We start from the raw sequence: 12602 nt of genomic DNA on the forward strand, positions 1-12602 counted from the left end.
AAAAATTAGTGTAAATGAATGATTTTTTTTAATTAAAAAAAAATGGTAGTTATTAAACACAGAAAGATCAGTTCAGGATAGGAAGTCCCTGAGCTGTAAATTGCTAGAGGTTTGGGGAGCTTTTACCAGAAGTGTCAGATTTGCTTACCCTAATCTTACAGCAGCCTCTTTTAACCACTGCTGAAAACAGCATTTTGTGCTGAACAGCCCTTTGATCTGACTCAGTGTGGTCAGCCTTGAGTATTTAATGTCAAAAGTCAAGGAGAAGAGGCAGACAGGGATCTTCTCTTGGAAATAAGGCAAAAAAGGAAGGTGTAGGCCCAGCTAGAGCAAGGTCAGGTGATATGGGAAGAATACAGAAATAGTGCTTGCCACTGTAGGGAGAGAATTCATTTGGCCAAAGCTCAAGTGGAGGTGAAGCTGCCAGAAATGTGAGGGGCAATAAAATTTTTTTTTCCAAATATGCAGTGTAAAAATAACATGGACCCTTTCCAGAATAGAAATGGTCGCTTGCCCCACAGGGACATGGACAAGGCAGAGATGTTCAATACATTCTTTGCCTGTGTCTTCAACACTGATTATGGACCATGAGGACCTCAGTGCCCTGAGCTGGAAGATCATGACTGTGAGAATGATCAACTCCCAGTTGACTCTGAAATTGTGTGGGATCTGCTGCCCCAGCTGAATCCCTGCAACTCTACAGGACCTGATGGGATTCAGCTGAGAATGCTCAATGAACTGGCTCATGCCATTGCAAAGCCTCTCTCAATGATTTTTGAGCAGTTTTGGGAATCAGTAGAGGTTCCAGCTAACTGGGAGTTGGTGAACATTATCCCAATTTTTCAATAAGGACAAGGAGGACCTGGGAAACTGCAGGCCTGTCAATCTCACTTCAGTGCCTGGTAAGGTTATGGAGAAGATTATTCTGGGAGGTATTGAAAAACACCTGAAAGACAGCACAGTCATTGGTCTCAGTCAGCACAGCTTCATGGGGAGAAAGTCCGGCATATTAAGCCTGATTTCCTTTTATGACAAGGCAACCCACCTAGCTGATCTGGGAAAGCCAGTATATGTAATCTCTTTGGATTTCAGCAAAGCTTTTGATACTGTCTCTCACACAATCCTGGACAAAATGTCCAGCTTTCACCTGAATAGCTGTGATACATGATTGGTGAGCAACTGAGTCATGGGTCAGGCACCAAGGAGGGTATGGAATGGGATGACAGCAGGCTGGTGACTGGTCCTTATTGGGGTTCCAGAGGGCTCCATCCTCGGCCCAGCTCTTTTCAGCATCTTCATTAATGACAGAACTTGAAGGAAGTTTGCCAATGATACTAAACTGCCAGAGTAAGGGAGGGGATCGTCCTGCTCTGCTCTGCACTGGGGAGGACTCAGCTCAAGAATTCTGTGCAGTTTTGGGCACCACAATATAAAAAAGACATTAGGCTCCTAGAGAGCATTCAAAGAAGGGTCACGAGGATGGTGAAGGGTCTGGAGGGGAAGGCATATGAGAAGCAGCTGAGATCACTTGGTCTCTTCAGCCTGGAGAAAAGGAGACTGAGGGGAGACCTCATTGTAGTTAGAATTTCCTTGTGAGGGGAAGTGGACAGGCAGGCACTGATCTTTTCACTCTTGTGAACAGTGACAGGACTCAAGCAAATGACCTGAAGTTGTGTCTGGGGAGGATTAGGTTAAATGTCCGGAAAATGTTCTTCACCCAGAGGGTGGTTGGGCATCGGAACAGACTCTCAGGGAAGTGGTCACAGCCCCAAGCCTGTCTGATTTAAAGAAGTTTTTGCACAATGCTCTTAGGCACAGAGTGGGATTCTTGGGATGTCCTATGAAGGGACACAAGTTGGACTCAGTGATCTTCCAACTCAGTGAATCTGTTCTACAATTCTACGATTCACTGTGCCTATGTACATGTTTCTGTGGTCTTCAAAATGCCCCCAGAAATCTGCAATTTTCAGAGTTTTCTCAGCAGTAATTTGCAATATTTTGAGGCCCTCAAGATGTGTTGACTCAGATGAAAGAAAGCTCAAGAAGCAGAGATGGATGATAAACAGAACAAGCATTTGTAAGATGGTAAGAATTTTCATCCCTCAAACCACTAAAACAGCACAACCTGAAACAATTTCTCAAGTGTTGCTTTTGCTACAGTATAATTTAAACATCTGACTTAAACATGATAGCCAAAACCAAAGTAATATGTTCAAAATAAAATTCATTAAACATGAAAAAGACCAAATACTTTAACTTCTCAGAAACTGATTCAATTCAACCGATTTTCCATGTCCAATATATGTTCCCATTAGAAAATATATGACCAAGGAACAATTTTCAAATTACGGTAGATACAACAGCTGCTACCAGATTAATAGAAACAGCTGCACATCATGTAAAATAATTTACGTTTTGCTAACCTTTAAAGAAGCATTAGGAATTGGCCTCAGAGTTATAGTCAGGTTTTCTAAAAAATTATTTAAGATAATAATTAAAGGCAGCAGGTTCCTTTCTACTCTTCTGATGATTCAAAAACATAAACACTGCCTAAATAATGAGTTAAATACTGCTTACTATTCTTGTTGATGCAGAATAGCTTATAGAGCATATGAGTAAAACTGGCCCAGTGTTTTACTTAAAAAGAAATTGTAGCAGTAGGTAAACCAAATATTTACATCTTCCAAGGGGAAAAATGTACTTTTTCGACAAACTGAAACAGTGATCGTGCTAACGGTGTATGTACAGATCTTAGGCCTTAAATGGCTTTTGACAAACACTGTCACAGAAGATGGTGAAAGACCTGCCACCATTCAGCAGTCTTCCAAGTATTCTAATTAGTTTCAATATGAAGTAAATAGTTCAGCCCATTCTCCTCACTAATGGCATTTATGGTGACACTTTTCCCTGGTCATTACAATAAATATTCACATATCCACTGCCTGTTGTATATTGCTGAATACCTTTTTCCATAAAGAAATTAACTGACTGTAATAAATTGCAGGATGGTAGTTCTGTTCTGCACAGATCTGTTTGCTTACATGAGGTAAATAAACTAGATTTCTATCTACCCACTCCCCTATGTCCTGGATATGGGTTCTGCGTCCAACTAGATTGTACTAAGGTGGGGAAGAAAAAGAAAGGAAACACATGAAATACAACCTTAGTCTTTCAACTAAATCCTTGCAATGTGGAGATTACATAGTAGGTGCTTAACATATGGAGGATACAGTCTGGACTATACTGACCTCCATGCAGATACAGATAAACACAGAGCAGCATGAGTGAATCCATAAATTTAATGCTATTAGGTCCTCCCACCTGAGGATCACATCACCTGAGGACAGGGATAAAATTTTTGTCCAACTGGGAATTGAAATCAACCTTTTTAGAGGTTTCTGCTCAGCTGCCCTAATCTATGATTGCTCAAAGCTAATATTCCCTGAAGGTGTGCCATGGGAATTGCAGTGAATGGGTTCAGGCTTAACCACTCCATAGGTCACATAATAATGCATTATGGTACCACTTGCCATTCCCTTAAAAAACTCTGTTTTGTTTCTCACTTAGTTTCAACCTTGTGATTGCTGCACTGGGGATGAGTAGGAAGTACTCCAGAAAATGAAGAATCTAGCTCACTTCACATGAATAAGCATTTCAGTGAATGCCACAAAAGGGATATTTCATGAGCATACTCTCTGCTGCAAACATCACTGAGAGACCTCAGCCTTTAATTGTAAGCAAATCAAACATAAATGTTTTGCTGGCACAAAAGTGGTGCCTTCTGTCTTCCTGTTTCATTTTTCATAGCAAAGACCTTAATAGGCACAAGCACAGTGTTGCAGTGGGAGTAGAGAGATACCCAGAGCAACCCAAGGCCAGTAAGATCCCACAGAATAACATGGTGCCAACTGCATTTTCCACCTTCTAGTATGATTGCAGCCTAGAGTTTCACTCTCACTTCTATGTGAAGAGTGCAAAGAGTTTATAATGTGTGCAACTTCAGTCTAAGGCGATAAGATTTGCATCATGTCTCAAGTTTGCTTACATCCAAATGGCTAAAAGTATCTCCTTACCATTTACAGGATCAGTACTAAGAGAAATCAGGATTAATAGAGGAAGTCCTTGACAGAATTGCCCAGCACAGTTATTCCCAGGAACTGGTGGAGCAAGTCAGTAGGGGTTAAGTGTTTTTACCCTTCTCTCTTCACACTGTCTACACTGACATCAGCCATCCTAAAGAAGATGGAAATTAGGACTTTACCAATTCCATACCCTTGCCAGAGCACCTTTTAGCTGTGTTTATCTACTGAAATACATGCACAGATCTTCTCTCTGCAGAGCAGGAACACAGCCATAGGTGGATTTTCATCCCAGGGAGGTTTAGTTCCCTCTTTTTAGAATAGATGAAATACTTCGGGTGTAGTCAAAGGCAAACTAGTAATTACGCCTTTTCAGTTCAGTGCTCTGTCCACCAGCTAAGCCTTCCCACACTCCTTAGTGTACCAGTAAAACCAGCTTTGGCTATTCCTAGAGAGGTACAAGTGAGATTTACCTCAAAGGAACCCTTAAAATTAATTATGCAGATGATTGGGATACAGGGTGGATTGTCTCAAATCTTTCTCTGAGGTCTATTGTGGGGAGAAGACATTTAGCACAGGTTAAAGATCTCTTATGACATTTATGACAGAGGAAATGGAGTTCAGACTTCCAACTAACAACCACCATCTGCACTAGATTTTGTCAGTGTAGCTAAACATGTCTGTGGCTTATTCAGGACTTCATAGTCAGATTGTCTGCAACCATACATGGTCATGGCTAGCACAGAAATGCTGCTGAGGACCTGGAGATTACATCTTCACAAGTAGCTCAGTGATGGAAGGAGCATTACAGTTCCCCAACAGTTAATACTCTAACTGTGTCAACAAGTGAGAAATCAGGAAACTTCAGCCTTGCAGCAGTCTTTAAGAAAACAACCCAGACAGGAATACAGACAGGTCAAAGCATTCATATTCCCTCAAGTCCTAAAAGCCTGAAGCCACAGGAAAATAGAAATAGGGAAATGTGAATTAAAAAAAATCATCAGTGGATATGACCCTTTCATATGGTTGAGTTGCACCAATTTACTGAGTTCCCTTCCAGTCTTATTTTCTGTAAGCCTTTAAATAAAAAAGGTATCTCTGGTTTTATTTTTGGACAGGCAAGATTTTTCTACTGAACTCTTGCTTGCAAGTGTTTTTTTCTTTTCATTTCAGTCTGACAGTGCTGGGATTTAGCACTTGTGCCTTTCATCAACACCATGATTTGTTGCAAAATTTTTAATACAACATGGAATTTCATCTCAATTTTGCAGACAACTGTCATATGCAGAAATAGTGGTAAAGGAAAGAATTTCACTTCCTAGTCTTCATCACAGGACTTGTAATGGTCACTGAGGTCACTGAGGTTTATTCCACTCTCAGAGGTTCTGGGTCATTATCTGCAGGCCACCAGCATCACACTATATCTTCTGTACCTTTCTCCTATGACTTTCTCTTGAAATTGATTGCAAAAGAGAAAAAGAAATTTAAAAAGAGAAGGAAAGGTCTGATAGAGAGTAAAAAAGTAATATGAACTTTAATTCAGGTGGGCCATTAATTTTGAATTAAACTGGTCTATGTGCTATTGGCTACCAGCAAAGAGAAGCTGGGACTGACATTTAAATGCCTTGTAAGAGGTGAAATCTTGCAACAATCCTTTTGCAAGATAGCAACAGACAGTACAGCATGCATTAAATTCTTTTTGTTTTCACCACTTTCTGTCCAGAAACCTTAGACCACACATCAGGCCAGTGCTGCTCCTTAACAGCTAGTCCATACTCAGAATCATCTTTACAAATAAATGTACTTCTAGGAGACAACAGAGGAAAAGCTTGATAAAAAAAAAAAACTCAAAATGCTGATTTAATTCTGCTGCACAGTGAATAAATTTATAGTTTAGTTGCTTTTATCTATGTGAGATACTACTGAGATTGAAATATAAATAGGATTTTAAAGACAGTAGAACATAAATGCTAAATAACTTCTGGTCTTTTGCCATTTTGTATCTCCCACAGAAATATTAATCAACACATATTATTATGCCATTAGTCATCCTGACCAAGACAGCCTGGAGAAGGACAATGCATTTGCATATTTCTGTGGAGCATAATTCACAACTTATAGAAATCAAGAAGCATCTCTCCGGGCTGTATGTGATTACTGCCATCACTGTAATCACAGTGATACCATCAGTTCATTAACAGTGAGTGTCTTCCTACCTTAATTGCCTTGGCTCTGTTGATGAGACCATCTTGTTGAGCACTTCCAATGAGCAGATCTACTTTCTGAAGCCGAGGGCGCTGCAGGGCTTTAGCCAAAGGTTCCCGGAGGTAAATTCCATCCATCACTGGACCCCAGTACTGGAATGGGCCACTTATAGCTAGCAGCTATGTTGGCAAAAAAAAAAAAAAAAAAAAAAAAAAGCAAGAATTGTGGGGTTGATTCAGCTTACCCTTTCAATTGTATTTTATTTAGGCTTAATTCACCTGATCTGATTCCCTTCAAGTGAACAATTGACCAGGTAATATAAGTGCAAACTCCTCATTGGCAGGAAACCATGATTTTGCTGACAGTCTCAGTAGTTGAAACAAACTGAAGAGGCCAAGAGAAATGTTGGTCTTATAGTCATAAAAATGTTGTTTTAAACTAAGGATTGACTCCATGTTGGTCCTCATTGGAAAACTTATTGCAGGTAGGTGTGTTAATTTGTGGGTAAAGGGTCCATCTCTAGAATTGTTCATACTGCACCTTTCACAAGCCTCCCACTTCAAATACTGAACACTGACATCCCATCCTGGTTCATTTTCTGTATAAGTTCTGTTATTAAAGCTACAGACATTTGACTCTCCTCTACAGAAACATCCAGGGGCAGGCAAGAGGGAACTGAAAGAAGGTAAAAAACAATATTTAGATTTATTTCAGAAGACATGATTAAAGCAGTGTAAAAGGAATTTAGTCCAAAGGAGAATCAAATTGTGAGTATTCATAGCTCAGAGCTGGATGTCATGGACAACAACTTCCTTCCACCAAAAATAGTCTAGTTCCTCTTTCACAAGGATTCAGACGAAATTATTTTTTAAGCTTTCTCACAGCTTTGTGTGAATGGAAACTTTTTGATTTCTTGCCAATGGCATATGCTTTGCTATGTTGTACCTTAGTTTGAGCATCATTGAGAACACGAGCAGGCAACTGGCGAAGGCAGGCTACAATTTCCTCACTGGTGGATGAAGGGCATCCCACATCTTCAGCCAGGGCTGCTGCTTGGGTCTGTGCCCTCCTGGTAGTAATTATAGATGCTGGAGAAAAAGCTGAGCCTCCCTAAAAAAAAAATCCACAATATCAGTCAACATATGTTGTCAGAAGACCTGGTTCCCTGGTGCAGGTACACAAGATGAGAAGAAAAATCTTTCCACCTGCAGAATGTAAAGCCCTGGCTTTTAAATTAAAATAAGCAAGTTCTAAAGATCAAAGCAAAGGGGTGAAGGGTCAGTTATGCTGTTTCCAGCTCTGCCACAGTTACTTTGGAAGAGCTCTAAGTGTCTATATTATGTCTCTAACCAAATCAGAAATCTTTCTGAAAACTTTTGTGGAAGGAGAAACATTGAGATAGGAGTAGATATAAAGAAGGTGCTGTGAGGCACATGAGGGAATGGAGAGCCCATCTTACAAAAGGAGACTAAATGGAGTTTTATCATAGCTCTGATAAACAAGGACTGAGAGCAGGTGTGATGTCCATAAAGGAGAGCTATTTCTACCTTGGGACAGTGCTGGTATAAGGACAAATGAGCACTAAGTATTCACATTGAGTGCAAATCAACTTCAACCAGAAACCAACGATAACAAGCACAAGGAGCAGGGAGGGTCTGGAAGTGCAATGAACTGAGGAAATAGGAACAAAAGACTAAAGGAAACAGCAGAAGATTAACCAGAGCATGAAGATCAAAACCAGAGCACAGGCTACAGTTCAGTCTCTACCCCAGACTCTTCGTATTCTTGTTACAGCTGTGCCAACATAGCAAATGTTCTTAACAAGAAAGGATGGCACAACGTTTTTGAGTAAACATGAAAACTAGTTGCTGCAAATGCAGATAAATTAGTTTAAATCTGATAAGATCTGACCTAGAACAGAAAGGTTGGAATAGCTCTGACATGGTTCAAATGACTAATTTCCAAACATTTGCATCAGTTTACTGATAATAGCTGCTAAGATTAGCTTCTGTCCTCTAAAAAACCCCATAACCTAGATGCATGATATGAAAGACCCCAATCTATTGAACTGATTAATGTACTTACTGAATTTGCTCAAAGCATAACTACAAGTCTTGTAAAGCAAGTTCAAAAGAAACAAAAACCAAACAGCAAATTTTTAAATTGAAATTGTCTCAAACCTCTGAGTACAAAGAGCTCTGTGAAGCCCTGGTGAGCACCCACAACATTTTTTATATTTCAGACAAGCAGAGCCATTGATACTAATGGGATACTATTGCTCACAACTGGAGAAATTGATTTCCAAAAATAGTGAGAAAGAGGTGACTTGGGTTTGAGTGTAGAGACAGTCTTTTTTGTTCACTGCATGCAGAATTTCCAGTGATACTACCCTCCTGAAAGATTTCTCTTCTTTTTTAACAGATCTGGAAAACAAGCACTGTTATTAGCTTAATAATTGAGACGAAAATGGTTGCAGATCAGCAAAGGAAAAACCTAATGCTTAATCTGTGCCACTGTAAGAGCCATCTTGAGTTTTAAGAGAGTGGAAGAACTAAAGAAGAAGAAATAAACACCACCTGGTCTAATTCCTCACTTCAGCATTCAATTTAGATGAGAACTCAAGTGAGCAATGGGCTTTATTCTCTCACAGGATTTGCAGTGGCTTATTTTGTGTTTGTAAGGCACGATATTTGCCAGCTGCTGACTAGGTGCACTGACTCAGCTGCTCATGAGAGAGAAAGAAAAATATCTTTGATTAGAGTATCTTGTCTGTGGGTGGGTTCTCAGCACACGGAGTGAGAACCATGTATTTTAACCTGGCCTTTGGAAGAGCATGTTCATCAGAGCTATGATGAGTGAGACTAGAAAAGTTTCACATCATGTGAGCTTCCCTCAGAAAAGGAGCTTCCTTGCATTTCATGTGGAGTAAGGAATTATAAGCCCCCTCAATACAGCAGAAAAATGAAATCCAGGACTGCATAATATTTACTCACTAATCCAGCAAACATATTCTTCCACACCAGATATGAACATGTCCAGCATGCTTTATCAAGTATCCAGTACCTCCAAATGGCATTAATTTAAAACACAGCAAAACAAAATAATAAAAAATTAAAGGACTTCAGTTTCCTGAACTCCAAGAGTTTAAGAGATTTTGAAAGTGTCAGTTTCTGTGGAAAATCTGAAGTTGCCCTATTAAAAGGCCAAGTTTTGTAGGGAAAGAGTACCGAAATCAGATGATATATGGAATCCAAAAATTCACTGGGACCAAGCAAAACATCCTTGTGTGTGCTTGATTTTGAACACATTTCCTCCTGGAGATTTTAAAAGCTGTACAAAGTTTCCCCATCTCAGATAACTACAACCTGAAAGATTGCCCTGAGGTCATGTACTGAGCAAAACAAAGAGTGCAAATGGGTCTGAATAGAAGTGTCCCCCAAGTTCTCTACAGCAGGGGCAGATATAAAAGCTTGGGCAGGCAAATCTTCATGTCACAGCACGGGATGTGTATGGGCTGGCAGTAGATACAGTCAAAGCTCAACGAGTAAAACAAAGCCCCCAAATTTCTGCAAGTACATATTTGAGGGGAGGAGAGCTTGATGGAGCCTCAATCTGGCTGTGGATATTTTCTCTTCTTTCTGTGAGTAGCTACAACAGGTTTATTTGCTCTTTATTCTGTACTACTTCTTCCATTTTCCATGTTAATGGCCACTTCCTCAGTTTGCTTTTTTTGGTAACACCCATATTCAGGAAGCAAGTCTTGCATCTGGGCTTTGAAAGAGACCAGATCTTTGGGGCTTGAAAGAGATGTGGAATCTACTATTATTAACCATGTTTTATTTTTGCTAGGACTGGAAGCAGGGGATAGAGAAACACGAGGCATAATTCAAAGAGTATTTGGAAACAATACCTTTATGTTTCCTTCCAAGGTGCATCCAAAATATGTTCAAGGCTTTAGAAACATGACTTCTCTTAGGGCAGAAGTTATGCAAGCAAAACTATACCAGTTCTCTGCTTTACAAATGTACATCAAAATTCAGGGTCACTGTTTCTTCATTATTGTCAAAAAAAAACAAACCTTCAAGAACAAATAAGTGAGAATAGAAGCTGGTATTGCCTAGAACTAATTTTCTTTCTTTTTTTTTCGAGCCTGCAGTTTTCACATTAAACAGAAATCCTCCCTAAACACTGAATTCACATTACAGGTGAATTCTGTCTCAGGACAGAGAGAATAACAGAGCTACACTTAGCAGTTCCCTCTTTTCCTAAAAAACTATAAGTTATTTGTGTGATTAGTCCCAGAAACCAATAATGGAGGACTTGTGTACTTTAAAAAATAGCACTACTTAGGCAGAAGCAGAAATATTGGAGGGCTTGTTTGTTTCCATTACATGACACCCATATTACCATCAACATGACAGAATCATGAATCAGAAAACCAAAAATCATGAGATCAGCTCAAGAATAACAAACACTGTGTTCTTTTTGTTAGTCCTCTGTTTTTTAATTCTCCAGTAATTCTCCTGTACCCATGAACACAAGAGCTAAAATATTCCCTTTTAAAACTAACAAGTGAAATCTTTGCTGTTCCAGCAGAGTTGTTTTTTTAAAGTGAACCTCTAAAAATGGAATATATAATAAAATTGTAGTAATTAGTCACTGTTTCATCACTGGGGGATCATTTAGAAGTGATTTACAGGGAACTGAAGCCACACACACTTCTTGTTTTAGCTGTCCTTACAGATGGACCCACAACAAGGAGGAAGAGGAAGACAGAAGAAGTTTCATTGACATTTTTGACATCAACCTGAAAGTGTTCAAAAGTGCTAAGAAAAAGCAGTTTCAGCTGTGTTACACAATCCACAACAGCATTGTTACACTGCTCTCCAAAATTCCTAGGAATAGGAGGAACTTTACAGTGTTGAGCAATGGCACCTACCGCAAAAAGTGATGGCACTGAAAATGGGAGGCAAAGTCTTCAATACTATTTAGTTCAGGGACCAGGAGCATTGCCAGCATTTCTTAATTTCTCTTTTCAATATTAGAGGTTCAGATACACAGTAGAAATTCAGATACCAGGAAATGTTGCAGCTCACAATGGTGAGAAGCTGATGAATCAGTATTACAATGAAGGTGAATTCTCACTTTGTTATCAGTGTGACCAGCTGAGCTGGAGCTGGTGCCTCTTGCAAACTTTTCTTTTGGGACATCAGAGCTCAACAGACTTTCATTGGTGCTATCCTGGCTACCCCACTTCTTCTTCCATAAGCTCTTGCTGCTATTCTGTTGAGATGATAAAAAAGAATATACGGACCTCTGTTTGGTTTGTGTGGCCATGTTTTGGTAGTGAGGGAGTCTAAATGAAATAATTGCAGTGTTGTGAGGAAGAGTGAGAGTGGAAAATCCCAGATGGTCATAATCATGCTTTACTTCCCATTATCCTGCTCTGTTTAATTGGTGATAAATTAAACTAATTAAAATAAATTAGTTTAATTTCTCTGTCTGTGCTGGTAACCAGTGGGTGATCTCTCCCTGTACTTATCTTGACCCATGAGATTTTCATTTTATTTTCTCTCCCCAGCCAGCTGAGGAGGGCAGAGCAGGTTTAGTGGGCAGCTGGTGTCCAGGCAGAGTGAACCCACCACAGTGCTATCACTGTACTCTCTACCTCTGTCTCACAACATATCTGGAAAAGACAATTGCCATATAAGCTGCAATGCTGAATGTCTTTTGATTCCTCATTCAGTTTGGAAGCTCACTTCTGCAAAATGTTTCAGAAATTATTCAGAACACATCTAATGATTAGAAACTTCCCTGGAACTAGATTTTATCACCCACACTCTGCAAACCCAAAAGCAGCTTCCTCTCCTCACATCATGATTGTTGTAGATGTCGGCGAACCCAATGGGAAGAATGATGATGTCTGACTTATTTCAGAAGGCTGAATGATTTCTTTATTATAATTATGCTATGATACATTAATATACTATATAAAAGAGGATACTAAAAACTATATGCTACTCTCTCTAACTATCATATCTAACTCCCTCCCAACTCGTGACCCTGTTCTCCAGAGTCCAGACACAGGTGGATCTCATTGGCCATCAGGCCCAAACAATCCACTGTGATCCAACCAGGCATTCGCTCTAGGTAAACAATCTCCAAACACATTCCACAAGAGAAAAACAAGGAGCAGAAATAGAAATTGTTTTCTCTTTCACTTCTCTCTGTGCACCTTTATAAAAATCCTGAGAGAGAGAGAAATGTGCTTGCCACAACGATCTCTTGTTTTTTCCCAAACTGACTTGAAAATTAAAT

At 39.6% G+C, this 12602-nt stretch overlaps 1 protein-coding gene across 1 annotated transcript in view; it reads right to left on the reverse strand.

Annotated features, from left to right (window-relative positions):
* TG (thyroglobulin) overlaps positions 1-12602 on the reverse strand; it is a 146944-nt gene that overhangs the window by 23172 nt on the left and 111170 nt on the right. Inside the window, exons 42-43 of the mRNA XM_068180670.1 lie at positions 7230-7394; positions 6296-6463 (exon numbers count right to left, since the gene is read on the reverse strand). Of these exons, the coding sequence (XP_068036771.1) occupies positions 6296-6463; positions 7230-7394 (333 nt within the window). The remainder of the gene's footprint in view (positions 1-6295; positions 6464-7229; positions 7395-12602) is intronic.

This window comes from Anomalospiza imberbis, chromosome 1 (genome assembly GCF_031753505.1).
Source record: "Anomalospiza imberbis isolate Cuckoo-Finch-1a 21T00152 chromosome 1, ASM3175350v1, whole genome shotgun sequence".
In the NCBI taxonomy this organism is placed as follows: Eukaryota; Metazoa; Chordata; class Aves; order Passeriformes; family Viduidae; genus Anomalospiza; species Anomalospiza imberbis.